We start from the raw sequence: 18,497 nt of genomic DNA, 5'->3' as shown, positions 1-18,497 counted from the left end.
AGGGAGGCCTGGCGTGCTGCGATTCATGGGGTCGCAAGAGTTGGACACGACTGAGTGACTGAACTGAATCTCAAATAGGTGAAATTGGGGGCTGCAATCTGGACAGATGCATAAACAGTCACTATTCTATCCCCCACTCTATACCCTTTTTTAAAGAAAAACCTTAGATATGTTTCCAGATCAAAGAGTAAAAGCTGAAAATTGCCCTTATATGAAAGTCCGAACAGGTAATAGCATGACCAGTTTCCAAACCTTGCTCAAAAGAATACCATGTTCAGTTCAGATAGAGCAACTGAGCTTGAGGCACACATTAGGGCTGGGAACACCAGCTTTATTTACCATAACACAACTGCTTTTCTGAAATTATAGAATTGCTCACTTTGGGAACAGTGAAATGTGTCTATTAAAAAAAATACACAGAAACTTTTCTCATCATGTTAGAATACAGTATAAGCAGAGTTAACATTTTAGTGATGTCGGTGAACCTTCTGATTCCAAATCTGCCTTGCCTAACAAACTGCCCCCTAACCCAAATAAGGTGACACATAGAAATAGTCTTCATATCAACCTATGTTGTAGCTTCACTTTGCTATTTCTTTGGTCTGGGAAAATACTGGGGCTTACATTTGGAAAACTAAATAAAAGGATAAACTGACAGAATTATTACAATTTATTTAAAGGTTTAGAAGATATGGGGCAGAGCTCATAAAAGTTACCTGAATCATTAAAAACCACCAAGTTGGAGAACTTTTTTTTTTTTAAAGAGTGAATAAGAAAATAGCTGTTAGGACTTATAAATCTTTTAAATTGCTGAAGAAAGCAAAAGAAGGCTTAGAATCTGAAGGATAAAAGTTATATTTATAAACATGCTAAAGAATACATTAAAAGAAACAAAAAAGAATGAAGAAAAATATACTGCATCTTAATCCTATTATACATGAACATCATTTTCATGGGACTCTACAATCCACTTCAACAATATTCAAGTAACAAAACCTCCATAACTGAAAGAGATTCAACCCTCTTTTGGAGCTGCTATTACTGAATTCATCCTGCATATAGGGTATGCATGAAAAACATCCTAGAAACTCAGACTATCTACAAACATGAAACTGTTTCTCCAAATTGCATTTCTTTGTCTTGAATCCGGGAGAGTGGGAGTCAACAACAACCTGAAGCTTACCATCGTGGGATAGGAGAGCAACCTGAAGTCCAAGGACACTTTGCTATAGTAAATTAACATGGCTACAGTAGGTGTAGTCTATAAGCTTCTCTTCAATGCCACGTATCTGCTGAGAATTAGAGTAGACAAAATTTTCTAACCAATTCCAAAAATCCATGTAATAAAGGGCAATCACTACAGAGTTTATACATACTCAGTTTTCTTAAAAGCCAGAGATTTTATTATAGAAAGGAGAAAGAAAATGACATTAACAGATTAAGCACATGAATTCCAAAATGCTGAATTCCTTTTCCTCTTTTTTTTTTGAATTACTTTTCCTCTTTCTTAACAACCAATTATATCCTATAAAATGACATCCATGACAAAAATATTAGTGTTTTACATATTGTCAAAGAAAGATCAATATCTTTGCCCAAGTATCCCATTAACTTTGACCTAGAGCTATTACTTTTGAACGGTCTATAAAAGTTTCTTTTCAAATAATTTATTAATTATAACAACTGGGAAGAGCAGTGTGAGGACCTGAATACTTCAGTCAAGCAGTGAAGACAACAAACTTCCTTCAAATCTGCTCTCCTGCCGGCATTTTTATATACTAAAATAACCTTTCTCCCTCACTTCTGCAGGGCTACCCAGAAGTGAGTGGCATTTCTCCACCATCATAAGTCTCAGGTAGAATCTTCTCTGTTCCTCTATGTTCGGACAAAGGCCTCTGGACATGAAGCTCATGCCTCTGGTAATTCAGTCTTGTTCTCAATAAAAGAGATCTCCAATACAGGTAAAAGTAGCTGAAAGGCATCCTGAATGTAGGAAGCACTGTTTGATGCCTACAGGGATAAGAAATGAAAGATAAGAAAACGAAAATACTGTAGTCTCTTAAAAGAGAAAATATAAGACAACAAAAACCAAACTAATTTTTATAATCTAACTGAATCTGTAGCCTGGCAAATAAGAATACGACTTAATCATTTCACTGAAGTAAGAATAACCCAGCTCTTAAGATGATATGATAGCACAAAAAAAGAATGTGACCATTTTTGTCCAACTGGTCCATCAAAAATAATAGCCATTCTTTGGCATCTTGCTCAAAATTGGCATTCAAAGCTTTATGACTCCTTGAATGAGTGGATAGATCCTGTCACAAACATTTTAGTCAATTACTCAAGGAGGATTTCAGAAGGCTATGAATTCTAAATCAACAGAATTTATAGTCCGTTATGAGTGCTCCTCTTTCATGGACTCAGCACAGTTGTGAACATGAGACAGGTGCTCACAGGTATAAACAAAAAATACTACTTTTAAAGATGATAAAGTACAGATATGTTTCTGTCTAGTACAAGAGATTTATTTATGAAAAGCTAGGATTCATTACACCCAGAGTTTACCAGACTTCAGTAATATCTGACAAGTTCTGACTTTCCAGAAGAACAGAGTTCATTACATTAAAAAAAAAAAATGTATAATTTCAAGGACAAGAATGTTCAAATCTATAAGCAAGAACAACCAATTCAAAAATAGCAGAAGGGTACCCATATCAAGTGAGTTTACTTTTTTTGATTTATCAGTAGCATAAGTTTAAATGGTTAAACTTCAGTGTGACATTTGATTGGAGAAGGAAATGGCAACCCACTCCAGTACTCTTGATGCCAAATTTTCAAGCCAAAAGAGACCTCACAGCACATCTAGTTAAATCTCTTATTCTGTATATAAGCATAGCAAGATTGCCAAGAAGGTAAATGCCTGGTCCAGGATCATACTGCAAATCAGGGGAGATCCAGAACAGGACTGGGATCCTGGTTTGCAAGCTCCTTTCATCTATACCACTCTGTCATCTATTAAATCATAAACGTATTTAATTGCTTAAGTGATCAGAATGATTTCCGTGACTATTAAAGGAAAACAATTCAGTTAAGAAATGAAAGGCATTCCCTCATTGGTAATATTAATTGGTAATAAAATAATCTAGAACTAAAGAAGTAACAGTCTGGTGGCAAAAATATTTAATTCATATTTAAAACCTAACTGATTATTAAAGATATTTTTCCCCTTAGACTTAGATAATATGTTTTAAATAGGTAATCAAACATCTAAATTTTTGCACAATTAATTTACAAGACAGAGTTCTTAAAACACAGAATGCAGAAAGCATCCCACATGGAGGGACTATAATCCATCCATGTATTTAAACCACCCACCTCCTTAAATCTAACGAACCGAAGAGGGTTAGGTAAACACACATACCCTTTTGACAAAATAAAGAAAATTTCTAGGCAAGAAAAAAGACAAAATGTTTTATTTTTGTTTTGTAACTATCCTGTGCATAAACCTTAGCCCTTCAAGTAGCAGTACTAGCCTATTTGTAATTTTCAGCCCTTCATGTTTACCAGTTGGTCTCCAGAAGATGTTTCATTACTGAGAATTGTCCACTAATTACCAAGGGGTAGTAAGAAGTAATGACAGTCTACTGCTTCTTCCTCTGCACTTTACCTGGCATCTTCATCTTTATGCTTTGTAATTAAAGGACAGGAAATATGCATCAAATATACATCATTTTGGTCATATCTGCATCAACACAGCTGAAGTCGTTTAAAAAAGCCAAAAAATAAAAACTTAGAAGTGAAGTGAAAGTCGCTCAGTCATGTCCAACTTTCTGCAACCCCATGGACTATACAGTCCATGGAATTCTCTAGGCCAGAATACTGGAGGGGGTAGCCTTTCCCTTCTCCATGGGATCTCCCCAACCTAGGGATCGAACCCAGGTCTCCCACATTACAGGTGGATTCTTTACCAGCCCAGCCACAAGGGAAGCACCCCCCAACCAAAAAAAAAAAAACACTTAAGAGTTATTAATACACAATGCCCTAGAAGTTAGAGACTTAAAAAATAATAATAATAATTAGTACTACTAACCTCTAGAAATACTGCAGTGATTAATGGATTAAGGACATCAGCCTTTTCCTTAACCTAAAACAAAGGATAATATGTTAAGGGAGCACAGCATATTTAAAAAAGAAAAAATAGGTAAAGTATGACCCCACTTTGAAACACACCCATACATAAATATAAACATAGAAAAGTCTGAATCAGATCAGGAAGGACTTTAAATTTCCTTCTATCCTTCTGTGATATCCAAATTGAGAGTGTACTCCTTTGTAGTTTTTTAAAAAGTATCTTCATTTCAGAAGGGGATAGAAATGGTCTATTTGACCATGAAAACTAGAAAAAATTTTAAAACAAAATATGCAGATATAAAACATGTGCTCAAAAGACTCAACTGATTTTTTAAGATACACCATTTAGAAAACATGAAAACAAATAATGCAAATTTAATACTTGCATGTATTAGCTAGCACCTCAGAACCAACTTGCTGGGATATCTTTATGAAATACATGGAAAAATTTAGCCTCAGAAGATTAACTGTAGGAAATACAGAAATTCTTTTAAAGAAAATACTAAGAGGAAAAAAGAAGCCATATCACAGAATTGTCCCCTACAGGAAAAATCTAAACTCAAAGTGAGAAAAATTAATTTGGGCCATGCTCTTAACTAAAATAAACGTAAGGGCCCAGAATAACTTTGCTGCCATACTGATACTTACCACAAGCTGATTTTTTTTTTTAATTGAGGTATAATTGACATATCACAATATATAAACTGTGGTATTTTTGCAGATGTACAACATAATGATTGTTATCAGCATACACGGCAAAATGAGGACAGTCAGAGCAGTCAACATCAATCACTATACATAATTTTTTTCTTGTGATGAGAACTTTTAAAATCTACTCTCTTAGCAACTTTCAAATATATAATATGGTACTATTAACTACAGACATCATGCTGTACATTACATCCTCAATGCTGTATATTATTTATTTTATAACTGAAAGTCTGTGCCTTTTGACTCACTTTACCCATGTGGCTCAGCCCCACTACTTGCCTCTGGCAACCACCTATCTGTTCTCTGTATGGATGAGCTTGGTTTACTACGAAGTCATTTTTGTTTGTCCATTTAAAGCGCCCTTGATTTTATCCCAATTCGTGATTACTGATGTGTGAATCATCTTCCTTAGTTCACACACCTTAAGTAAATGTTTACAATTCCTTAAACCAGAACAAAACAAACAAACAAAAAAACTTTAGCTTTAACTACAACTCTTCTGGTTGGCAACTGCAAAATATTAGAGTTACCATAGTCAAAGTAAGGTGCTGCCCTTAAGACTAGAGTCAAACTTCGGAATTCTTATCCTTATCAAAGTCTACGTTCTCATCACAGGTCTCAGGAGGGCAGCACAAAATATACTGAAGATTGTATATAAAAGAACAAAAATGAGTTGCAAAATTCAGTTAGATGTAGATAAACTGATCCTAAAATTCAGATGTAATTGCACAGGGCCCAAGACAGACAAAAAAAGTCTTGATAAAGAATAACAAAGTTGGAAAACTTACACTGCTTGATTTCAAAACCTACTACAAAGCTATAGTAATCTATGGCATTGGCATAAAGAGACACACAGATCAATGAAATAGAAATGAGTTCAGAAAGAAATCCACATGTCTATAGTCAGTTGATATTAGACAGAAAGGGGCTAAGAAAATTCAAAAAAGGAAAATTTTTCAATAAACGGTGCTGGGAATACTGGATATCCACACGCAAAAAAAAAAAAAGTTGGGCCCCTACCTCACATCCTACACAAAAAAATGGATAACAGACATATAAGAGCTGCAACATAGAGGTCTTAGCAAAAAAACATGAATAAATCCTCACGATCTTGGGTGAGGCAATGATTCTTTAGATACGATACCAAAAGAACAAGTGATAAAAGAGAATATTGACAATTTGGATTCTATCACTATTCACTATCAAGAAAGTGAAAGGATAGCCCATGGACTGGCAGAAAACATGTGCATATCATATACTTGTAAGGAACTTGTATCTAGAAAAACTTAAAGAACTTCTATAACTCAGTGTTGTTGTTCAGTTGCTCAGTTATGTCTGACTCTTTGCAACCCATGGATGGCAGCACATCAGGCTTCCCTGTCCTTCACCATCTCCTTCAGTTGTGTCTGACTCTTTACAACCCCATGAACTGTAGCCCACCAGGCTCCTCTGTCTGTGGGATTCTCCATGCAAGAATACTGCAGTGGGTTGCCATTCCTTTCTCCAGGGGATCTTCCCAACCCAGGAAATCAAACCCAGGTCTCCTACATTGCAGGCAGATTCTTCACTGTCTGAGCTACAGGAAAGCCCCCTATAACTCAATAATAAATTGTAAATAATAAAAGACAAATAATTAAAATCAGAATAAATAAGAAATAATATACATCCCAATTTAGAAACTAACAATAAAAAGATAAGAGGCAAAGGACTCAAAATAACATTTCTTTAACGAAGACATGCAAATTGCTAACAAGCACATGAAAAGATGCTCAACATAATTAGCCAACAGGGAAATGCAAAAAAAAAAACCCATAAAAATGAGATAATACTTCATACCTACTAGCTCAGGTAAAATTTTTAAAAACAAAACAGACAATAGCAAGTGTCAATAAGAATGTGGAGAAACTGGAACCCTCATACATTGCTGGCAGGGGTGTAAAATGGTGCAACTACTTTGGAAAACAGTCTGACAGTTCCTTAATGGTCTGTATTACTCATATGACCCAGAAAGTCTACTCCTAACTATCCACCCAAGAGAAATAAAAACATATATGCATGTTTATAGTAACAACATTCATTACAATCAAAAAGCATAGACAATCTGAATGTCTATCAACTGATGAACAGATAAATAAGGTATATCCATAAAACAGCATATTATTTAGTAATAAAAAGGAAATACTGATACAATGTGGATGAACCTCAAAAACATTACGCTAAGTGAAAGAAGGGCTTCCCAGGTGATTCAGTGGTAAAGAATCTGCCTGTCAAGCAGGAGACGCAGGTTTGATCCCTGGGTCAGGAAGATCCCCTGGAAAAGTAAATGGCAACCCACGCCAGTATTCTTGCCTGAGAAATTCCATGGACAGAGGAGCCTGGTGGGCTATAGTCCATGAGGTTGCAGAGTCAGACACGACTTAGCAACTAAACCACCACAAACAAGTGAAAGAAACCAGACACAGAATACCTCAATACTGAATGATCCCATTTATAGTAAATGTCCAGAATAGGCCAAGCTTTAGACAGAAAATATATTAGTGTTGCTTAAGGTTAGAAGTATACAGAGGGGAAGGGAATAGTAAGTGACTGCTAATGGTGTGAGGTTTTCTGAAAGGTGATGAAAAAGATTTAAAATTAGATTATCGTGATGGCTACACAGCTCTGTAAATATATTAAAAATCAGTAACATGTACACTTAAATAGGCAAATTTTTAAGATATGTAAACTATATCTTAATAAAGCTATTCTAAAAACAAAACAAAACAGATATTAGCCCAATAAAAGTCATGAATTCTTACCCCAGCAGTTGTTAGGCAGGTGGTGAACTCTTTAGACAGACAGGACAATTCTTTACACAACAAAACTGTCATCCTAGAAAAGAAGGGAAAAGAGGAGGGTTCTTTTCTGTTTTATTGTTTTCTCTTTTTTTTTTTTAAATAAAGCTACTATCAGGAAAACATACACACACACACCTGATACTAAATGTGAAAGAAGGCAGCTTTTAAAGCAAGTATTTGGAGGCCCATGCTACAGGAAGAGAAGATTTAGTCCTTAGAGAAATATTTTTCTACAAAATTCTCTGGAAAATACTATGTTTTCAAATTAAATCAAAGGAAATAACTAAGATATATTTTAAGGATACAAGGTAGTACCTGAAAGATCCTACTTTTCATTTAGAAAAATAGTTAAATGTTTATTCATTTATTCAACACATACTGGAAGGCTTCTATGTGCGAGGTACTTCTGAGCACTGGGGATATATCAGTAAACAAGCAAAGTACCAGTGCTCATGAATACTAACTTACTTGCTGATTAAGAGAGAGACTATAAATATAGAAAGAGATGGGTATTTGTATATGTTTATAATTATGTATATATACATAAACATATATATATATTTATATATATATAATATGTACTAAATGGTGATATGAGATAAGAAAATAAAGAATTCAAAAATATATCAGGAAAATGAAATCAAAACCATAATAAGACATTAACATTACACTGAGTGAAATAAGTCAGATACAGAAAGACAAATATGGTATCACTTATATGGGGAATCTTAAAAAAAGGGGGTACAAATGAACTTATTTACAAAACAGAAGCAGAGTCATGGATATAGGAAACAAACTTATGGATACCAGGGTGGGGAGGGATAAACTGGAAGATTGGGACTGATGTATATACACTACTATATATAAAATATATAACTAATAATAACCTGCTATATATAGCACAAGGAACTCAGTACTCTAATGGCCTACATGGGAAAAGAATCTTTAAAAAACAAAAGTGGATATATGTACAGCTGATTCAGTTTGCTGTATGCCTGAAACTAGTACAACACTGTAAATCAACTACACTCCAATGAAAGTTTTTTTAATTTTTAAAAATTTAAAATTTTTTTAGAAAACTACAATGAGATATCACCTCATACCTGTCAGAATGGCTGTCATCAGAAAGGACACAAATAACAAATGTTAACAACAATGTGGAAAAAGGGGCACCCTTGTAACTGATGGTGGCAATGAGAACTGGGGCAGCCACTGTGGGAATGGTATAGTTTTCTCAGAAACTAAAACCAGGACTACCACATGACCCGACAATTCCACTCCTGGGTACATAAAAAACAAACACTAACTCAGAAAGATACACGCACTCCAATGTTCACAACAGTAGTATTCATAATTGCCAAGATATGGAAGTAACCTAAGTGTCTATCAACAGATGAATGGATAAAGAGGCAGTATGTATACACAATGGAATACTCCTTGACCATAAAAAAGAATGAAATTCTGCCATTTGCAGCAACATGGATGGAATAGGAAGGCATAAGTCAGATAGAGAAAGACAAATACTGTATGATATCACATATATGAAATAAAAAAATGCAACAAACTAATGAATAATAAAGCCAATATTCTGTAATAACTGTGAATCTTTATTCTTTTTAAAGGTAATTTTTAAAACCTGTATAAAACTTTTTTTTAATTAAAAAAAATTAAAAAACAAAACCAAATGGGCTTCCTTGGTGGTCAAGTGGTTAAGAATCCACCTGCCAACGTATGGGTCACAGGTTCAATCCCTGGTCCGGGAAGATCCCACATGCCGCAGAGTCACTAAGCCTGTGAACCACAACTACTGAACCACAACTACTGAAGCCCAGGCGCCTACAGCCTGTGATCTGCAACGAGAAGCCACTGAAACGAGAAGACTGCACACCACATTGAAGGGTAGCCCCCACTTGCCACAACTAGAGAAAGCCTGTTTGCAGCAATGAAGACCCAATGCAGCCAAAAATAAAATAAATAAATCTTAATAAATAAATAAAATATAAATCCAAACCTTGAGGAAGTTAAATTGATCTATGTGATACTAAAAGAGTTAGAGGGGAAAAAGAACGAGAAAATGGTTGAAGATAGCATTTTAGATTAGAGGTGAAAAAAAGGAACCTCTTAGAAGTAAAAACTGAATTCAGTGAGGGGAAGAGCCATGACTTGAAAAGCATTCCAAGCAGCGGAAATAGCTACTTTCCCAAAGAACAGGATGCTGTAGGTTTGTGAATCCCTCATCCTAAGGATGGGGCTTCCTTGGTGGCTCAGACGGTAAAGTGTCTGCCTGTAATGTAGGAGACCCGGGTTTGACCCCCAGGTCAGGAAGATCCCCTGGAGAAGGAAATGGCAATCCACTCCAGAACTCTTGCCTGGACAATTCCACGGATGGATGAGCCTGGTAGGCTATAGTCCATGGGATCGCAAAGAGTCACACACGACTGAGCAACTTCATTTCTCATCCTAAGAATGTGTAAAACAAGACTAGGCCCCCTCCTTATGGGATGTTGTAGAGGGCCAGCAAAACTGCAGTGAAGAAGAGGCCCAGAGACCATCAAGGGTCTCTTCTAATCCTAACACACTAGACACTCTCATTCACGTTTTTTCCCCAATGAATATTCTCATTATTTAATTAGGAGATTTAGTTAGGAAACAGTAGGGTTTTGTTTTTTCCCTCTTGTGACTAGAGAAAACAGTAGGGTTTTTTTTTTCCCTCCTGTGACTATCTACATTCTATTATTTTTAAAACTTTTGTTCAAAATCAGCAATACAGTAAAAAACAAACCAAAAAAAAAAGGGTTTGAAACTTAGACCTGGGTTTAAATCCCAGTCTGCAAAACTTGGCAATTTATTTAAGTCTGTGTTTCCTCATTTTTAAAGCTGGACTGATCACTTATCTTGAAGTTTGTTTTAAAAATTACAAATGATACATTTACATGTATCCCTTAGCATGGAGAAGGCAATGGCACCCCACTCCAGTACTCCTGTCTGGAAAACCCCATGGACGGAGGAGGCTGGAAGGCTGCCATCCATGGGGTCGCTAAGAGTCAGACATGACTGAGTGACTTCACTTCACTTAGCATGTACCTGGCATATAGTCAGCACTCGAAAACTAGCAACTGTTATGCAACGTAGACTCAGCACAACCAAAAATAAATAAATAATTTTTTTAAAAAAGAATTGAGGTTCTCAGAACTATTTTCTGTTTTCACTTATGTACAATTCTATTCCAACTAAGGCCAATAATCCGAAAAAAAAAAGTTTTCAGAGTATGAGTTGGTTAATTAAAAAGGGTAAATTTCGAATGCAGATTTAAGGCTCAATGAAAATAAACAAAATCCAAAATAAACCTCAAAGATGTGAATGGTACAACAGGAATAACATCTTATTGAGAGGAAAGTTTCTAAAACTTTGGAAAGAAAACTGAGAAAATTCTTAAAGCAATATGAATCATTTTAGAGGGATACTTATTACACTTACTGGCAAAGGGCTCTGCTCCTTTCTATGGTTGTTACTTCCTGTTTCCGGCCATGTAGAACCAGAGCCGCTGTTTTGTGAAAAAGTTCAATTGAGCAGGCAGTCAGTTCTGCTAGGCTCCGGATTGCAAATGCATGGATATCCTGGATGGAAAAACAAAACAAAGCATAACAAATCCGAGCACTTGGCTTTTTTCATACAAGAGGAAATGACACCACCTTGCTTCTCCCATACTGAAGTATTCAGTACCTTGAAAGCAACAAAGACTAGTACCTGCCCATCAATAAACCTCTTCTTCTACAGTTGTTACATAATTTTATAACCAGGCTCACAGATGTAAAAGAGAGGCTTCCCTGAAGTGTGACCATGTGACCAAGTTTTAGCCAAATGATTAGAATAAAAGTGTCAGATGTTAGCTCCTGGGAACCTTCTCATGACGCCACACACATGCACCCTTTGTCTCTTTTTCTTCACTCTTTGCATCCTGTAGTTTGGAACTAAGATGCTGGGATCTTGGATCACAAAGTAGAAATTATGGATAGCAGTACAACAAAAACAGAAACTGCTTAGGGCCTTCTCTTATGATACATCTCAAATTAAAAAAAAAAAAAAAAGCCTTAGTTGTTTTCATTTTACCTCTATTGAATTGTCATTGATCTGCTCAGTGTTTTCTGCTTCCAACTGTTTTTCTCCTTCTTCCTTCTCTTTCAACGGTTTGGCCAGAGATGTCCTGATCCACTCATAGGCTGTATTTCTAGCCTAAATAAGAAAAAGATTACGGTCAGCCCTCTATATCCATAGGCTCCACATCTTCAGAGTTAATCAACCATGGACTGAAAACATTCAGAAAAAGAAAAATCCAGAAAGTTCCAAAAAGCAAAATCCGAGTTTGCCAAATGCTAGCAACTTCAACAGCATTTATATTGCATTTACAACTATATACACACCATTTACACTGTATTAAGTATTATAAGTAATCAAGAGATGATTTAACATATACTAGAAGATGTACATGGGTTATATGCAATTATTACACCATTTTGTATCGGGAAATTGAGCATCCCTGAATTTTGGTATCAACAGGGGTCCCTGGAAACAGGATACTTCTGAGGCTGTCGAGGGATGGCTGTATAGTCCATCAGCAATTTAATTCAGCTCACCAAGATTACTATGCCTCCACCAGGAACATTTTAGCACAATGGAAGTCAGGATTCTTGTTCTCACCCGAACATACCATTGAACTTCTCAGTGCTGAACTCTTAACATTTATGACCACTCATTCCCTCTTGAATTCTCTAATCCTTGGCTTTTTTTAAACTGAGGTGTAACTTATATAAAGTGCACAAATTTTCAGAGTATGACAGGTTACATGTGTACACATTTATGTCTATGTGACCCAGATCAAGATATAGAATATTCCCATCCCTCTAGAAAGTCCCCCATACCCTTTCCTAGTCAGTACTGCTCAAACCAAACAGCAGTCATGGCTCTCTACTTCTCTCACCCTACTCCCTTCTCTCTCCATCAGTCCTAACTCAGTAATTTTAACTATTCCATATCTGCTGCTGACTCCTGAATCCTTATCTCCAGCACTAACTTCGCCTGAAAACAATATATTCCAACTCCTTGCTTGACATACATATCAGGATATCCTATGGTATCTGTATCATGTATAACATAGACAAAATTTAATTAAATTTGTCATCTTTCTCTCCCTACCCCTAATTTTTTCATCTTCTCTTATTCCCTTGAGCTTTAGAAGAACCACCAGTCATCCAAACCAAAATACCTGAGCCATCCTAGATTCTTCCTTTCCACGCACCAACATGGTCTGATTTTAGCCTACGTACTTCTCCAATCTGCCCCTCCTCTTCCTCTCTGTTACCACCACAGGAGTTCAAATATACTTTATGGCAATATCACTCTGGTCTCCCTGCTTCCAATTTGGCTCATCTTAAAATCCATCTTCCATAATGGTACCAGTGATCTATCTAAGCCCATAGCTGATTTCTCTGCTTCTCTTCAATGGCTCCCCATCAACTAGATCATGCTCTTTGACATGATCTAAAAAGTGCCCGTGATCTACTCTACCTACCTCTCCAGCTTCTCTCACCACTTTTCACTTTATGAACTGATAATAATGACCAATAATGTGCCTGTTCTTTCATGTTATTCCCTTAGTCCAGAGTATCTTTCCCATTTTTTCCCCTTAAATCAAGGCAACTCAATTTTTTTTCAATTCTCCATCCAAACAGTGTCTGCTCCAAGTAACTTTCAAAGACATCCCAGGAGACTGGGGACCTCAACAACCCTTTTATGTATGCCTGCTGCTGCTGCTAAGTCGCTTCAGTCATGTCCGACTCTGTACAACCCCGTAGATGGCAGCCCACCAGGCTCCTGTGTCTCTGGGATTCTCCAGGCAAGAATACTGGAGTAGGGTGCCATTTCCTTCTCCAATGAATGGAAGTGAAAAGCGAAAGTGAAGTCGCTCAGCCGTGCCCGACTCTTAGCAACCCCATGGACTACAGCCTACCAGGCTCCTCCGTCCTTGGGATTTTCCAGGCAAGAGTACTGGAGTGGGGTGCCATTGCCTTCTCCTTATGTATGCCTACAGTCCCCTAAATACCCTTTCAACTTGTTGTTTGGTTGCTAGGTTGTGTCCAACACTTTTGCAAACCATGGACTGTAGCCCACCAGGCTCCTAAGTCCATGGGATTTCCCAGGCAAGAATACTGGAGTGGGTTGCCATTTCCTTCCCCAAGGGTTCTTCCCAACCCAGTGACTGAACCCAGGTCTCCTTGCATTGGCAGGCAGATTCTTTACCACTGAGCCACCAGGGAAGCCCCAGCTTTCTAGTTTCTTGAGCTAATAAGTATGTCTTTCTCTTAATCTAGTCTGACTTAAGTTTCTGTCATTTGCAACTGAGAGAGTCCAGGTTTCTAAGGAAATGTTAACTGTCACTAAATGAGTTAACCCACTTGAGTGACTTTATTATATAGACAGAATGTGTTCAGAGTTGTAACTAAGCAATAGGAATCCAAAGAAGACCTTGACAGTCATTCCAACTGAAAACTGAGAGAATCGCAGGCTTTATTACAGACATAGTAGTAGGGCTGAGCCTTTAAGGATCAACAAGTGGTGCTATAACCAAGGGTACACATGAATGAGCTAGAGTAGAATCTATGTACTCGACATTCACTTCAAGGTTCTTTCCTCTGTAAAACAGGGACTCCCAAAAGTCCCTCAGGTATAATCTGGCTCTGATCTATAATGTTCCCACTACTTATGCATTAACATTCAAAATTTAAAAATAAATAAACAAATTAACTATATAAAGGTTTGGAAGCAAGAAAACACAAGGTGTACTGAGAAAACTGTCAGATAACTGGCAAGACCAGATAATAGAGTACATTCATTCATTTGTTACAAATATGTAGCACATACTGTTCTAGATGCTGGGAATACAGTGACTAATACAAACTATAACCCTGATCTTTATTCTACTACAAAAGGACAATTAACAAGCAAACATGTAAATGCATGAAGAAAATAAAATGGAGTGCTAAAGAGTGTAGAGTGGATGAGTAGAAAGCAGATTCCACTTGGGTGGGCAGGAAATCTCTGAGGAGCAATATTTGAGCTGAATTATGAAATGTAAGAGGTGTTAGCCATATAAAATATTTAGACAATGAGAGACATAAGCAGAGGGAAACCAGACTGGTATATTCAAGGAACAGAACCAAGGCCAGTATGGGAGAAGTATGATAAAAGATGAGGTTGGGGAGGTGAAATTTTTAGCCATATAAAATATTTAGACAATGAGAGACATAAGCAGAGGAAAACCAGATTGGTATATTCAAGGAACAGAACCAAGGCCAGTATGGGAGAAGTGTGATAAACGATGAGGCTGGGGAGGTGAAATTTATATAGAAGAGAATAGTGAGAGATGAGGCTGTTAAGAATTCTAACAGTTGACGAATAGCCTAAATATACGTGAAAGTCTTTACAATTTCTTTGAGGAGATAAAATGAGAGAAAAAACACACTGATATATATGAGATGGAAAAAAGAAAAATAGAAATAAGGCCATATAAAAGAGAAAGAAAACTGATACTATAAATTTAACATACTTAAGAATCATTTTAGTAGGCATAATATATACTTAACCTCTCAAGTAATAAATACATTAAGTGATGTTATTACAGTCTATTGTACCAACTCAATGTAATTTATCATCCTTTTCAAAAAAAAATACCAGTAGTAGCCACCCTCCACACCCAGATTAGTCTGGAACTAGTCTGAGATCTAGACTCATCAGTGCTTGTTGCTGTTGTCAGTTGCTCAGTCGTGTCCAACTCTTTGCAACCCAATGGACTGTAGCCCATAACCTATCACTCTCCTGTCCATGGAATTCTCCAGGCAAGGGTACTGGAGTTTGCAGCCATTCCCTTCTCCAGGGGATCTTCCTGACCCACGGATCAAACCCAGGTCTCCTGCATTGCAGGCAGATTCCTTACCATCTGAGCCTCTAGGCTCATGCTTAGTCATGTCCAACTCTTTTCGACCCCATGGACTGTAGCCTGCCAGGCTCCTCTGTCTGTGGGATTTTTCAGGCAAGAAAACTGGAGTGGGTTACTATTTCCTCCTCCAGTGGATCTTCCCGGCCCAGTGATATAACCTGGATCTCCTGCACTGCAGGCAGATTATTTACCCACTGAGCCATTAGGGAAGACCTACAAATTAAAAGGTACCTTTGCGCCTAGCTTCTGCAACAATTTATTTATTTATTTATTTTGCTGAAAAAAAGTGAGGCCTGAAGAAGGAATGGGATTTGCCCACATCACATGTGAGGGTCAGAATAAGAATCAGAATTGTGCTCTCAGATTTTTACTTCATTGCTTTTCCTCTGCATCATACAGACTCTCATATAAATTCCTGGAAATAATCAGGCCCTTATCCTTAATCACTGTATATCTTAAGTCTCAAAACCCAAAATATAAACAATATGAAAACTGCTTTCAGAGAATGACTAGGACTAATAACTTATTATTATAATCTCTTTGAGCAGAGAAACTATGTCTCTTTCATTACTTTTTCCCTAGCACCAAGCAAAATAAAGGTTTATTGTAAACATATTTATTGAACATCTAAATGTATAACACACTGAGATAGCTTCTTCAGGACCATAAACAATGTATATTTACTATGGGCCACGCACTTTTAAGAGCTCTGTGTGTATTAACACATCAAATCTTTACAGGAACCCTACATTATCCCTGCCTCACAGACAGAGAAGCTGAAGCACAGAGAGACTGAGCAACTTGTTTAAGACTGCACAGAAAGTAAGATGGTAGAGGTGGGATTTTAAGAACAATAAAGCGTATCACAGATCCAGCCTTGAAGAAATTTAACTGTTAGAATGGCAGGTAAGATACACACATTTAAAAACAAGTAAGAATGAATGATAATTTTATGACTACATCTGCACAGTTAAGTGAATAAAGTGCCACATGGAGCATACATATAGTATGTATACTTTACATAAGAAGGAGATAAAAAAATATATCTGTTATCTAAAAAAGAAACATAGGAAGGATATGCTGGAAAACAAGAAAGTTCAAAATATAAAAGGAAAGAGGAGAATGGAGTAGATAGGAATTGGGAGGGAGTGACACTTCTGTGTATATTTTTTTGAAGTTTTGACTTGAAAACATGTTAATACTCTACATATTCAAAGATGAAATTAAATTAACAAGAGGAGAGAGTAAATAAATCACAAATTTTTTTTTTTTTAATTTTTACTTTACAATTCTGTATTGGTTTTGGCATAGATTGACATGAATCCACCACAGGTGTACATGCGTTCCCAAACATGAGCCCCCCTCCCACCCCCCTCCCCACAACATCTCTCTGGGTCATCCTCGCGCGTCAGCCCCAAGCGTGTCATATCCTGCATCAGACATAGACTGGCATTTCGATTCTTACATGATATTATACATGTTTCAATGCCATTCTCCCAAATCATCACACCCTCTCCCTCTCCCTCTGAGTCCAAAAGTCCGCTATACACATCTGTGTCTTTTTTGCTGTCCTGCACACAGGGTCATCATTGCCATCTTCCTAAATTCCATATATATGTGTTAGTATACTGTATTGGTGTTTTTCTTTCTGGCTCACTTCACTCTGTATAATCGGCTCCAGTTTCATCCATCTCAGCAGAACTGATTCAAATGTATTCTTTTTAATGGCTGAGTAATATTCCATTGTGTATATGTACCACAGCTTTCTTATCCATTCATCTACTGATGGACATCTAGGTTGTTTCCATGTCCTGGCTATTATAAACAGTGCTGCAATGAACATTGGGGTACATGTGTCTCTTTCAATTCTGGTTTCCTCTGTGTGTATGCCCAACAGTGGGATTGCTGGGTCATAAGGCAGTTCTATTTGCAATTTTTTAAGGAATCTCCACACTGTTCTCCATAGTGGCTGTACTAGTTTGCATTCCCACCAACAGTGTAGGAGGGTTCCCTTCTCTCCACATCCTCTCCAGCATTTATTGCTTGCAGATTTTTGGATCGCAGACATTCTGACTGGTGTGAAGTGGTACCTCATTGTGGTTTTGATTTGCATTTCTCTAATAATGAGTGATGTTGAGCATCTTTTCATGTGTTTGTTGGCCATCCGTATGTCTTCTTTGGAGAAATGTCTATTTAGTTCTTTGGCCCATTTTTTGATTGGGTCGTTTATTTTTCTGGAATTGAGCTGCAGGAGTTGCTTGTATATTTTTGAGATTAGTTGTTTGTCAGTTGCTTCATTTGCTATTATTTTCTCCCATTCAGAAGGCTGTCTTTTCACTTTGCTTATGTTTTCCTTTGTTGTGCAGAAGCTTTTAATTTTAATTAGATCCCATTTGTTTATTTTTGCTTTTATTTCCAGAATTCTGGGAGGTGGATCATAGAGGATCCTGCTGTGGTTTATGTCGGAGAGTGTTTTGCCTATGTTCTCCTCTAAGAGTTTTATAGTTTCTGGTCTTACATTTAGATCTTTAATCCATTTTGAGTTTATCTTTGTGTGCGGTGTTAGAAAGTGATCTAGTTTCATTCTTTTACAAGTGGTTGACCAGTTTTCCCAGCACCACTTGTTAAAGAGATTGTCTTTACTCCATTGTATATTCTTGCCTCCTTTGTCAAAGATAAGGTGTCCATATGTATGTGGATTTATCTCTGGGCTTTCTATTTTGTTCCATTGATCTATATGTCTGTCTTTGTGCCAATACCATACTGTCTTGATTACTGTGGCTTTGTAGTAGAGCCTGAAGTCAGGCAAATTGATTCCTCCA

General features: G+C 37.0%; 1 protein-coding gene across 3 annotated transcripts in view; it reads right to left on the bottom strand.

Annotated features, from left to right (window-relative positions):
• Positions 1 to 304: 304 nt before the first annotated feature.
• Positions 305 to 18,497, bottom strand: part of FAM114A2 (family with sequence similarity 114 member A2) — a 36,999-nt gene continuing 18,806 nt past the window's right edge. For all 3 annotated transcript variants that reach the window (XM_040241471.1, XM_040241470.1, XM_040241472.1), the window contains 5 exons: positions 11,793 to 11,915; positions 11,160 to 11,299; positions 7,644 to 7,716; positions 4,094 to 4,147; positions 305 to 2,010 (listed from right to left, as the gene is read on the bottom strand). In XM_040241471.1, coding sequence (XP_040097405.1) covers positions 1,909 to 2,010; positions 4,094 to 4,147; positions 7,644 to 7,716; positions 11,160 to 11,299; positions 11,793 to 11,915 — 492 coding nt within the window. In that variant the 3' untranslated portion in view covers positions 305 to 1,908. The remainder of the gene's footprint in view (positions 2,011 to 4,093; positions 4,148 to 7,643; positions 7,717 to 11,159; positions 11,300 to 11,792; positions 11,916 to 18,497) is intronic.

This window comes from Oryx dammah, unplaced genomic scaffold (genome assembly GCF_014754425.2).
Source record: "Oryx dammah isolate SB20612 unplaced genomic scaffold, SCBI_Odam_1.1 HiC_scaffold_5, whole genome shotgun sequence".
NCBI lineage: Eukaryota > Metazoa > Chordata > Mammalia > Artiodactyla > Bovidae > Oryx > Oryx dammah.
The sequence above is the reverse complement of the archived record's forward strand: the minus strand, read 5'-3'. Positions and strand labels throughout refer to the sequence as shown.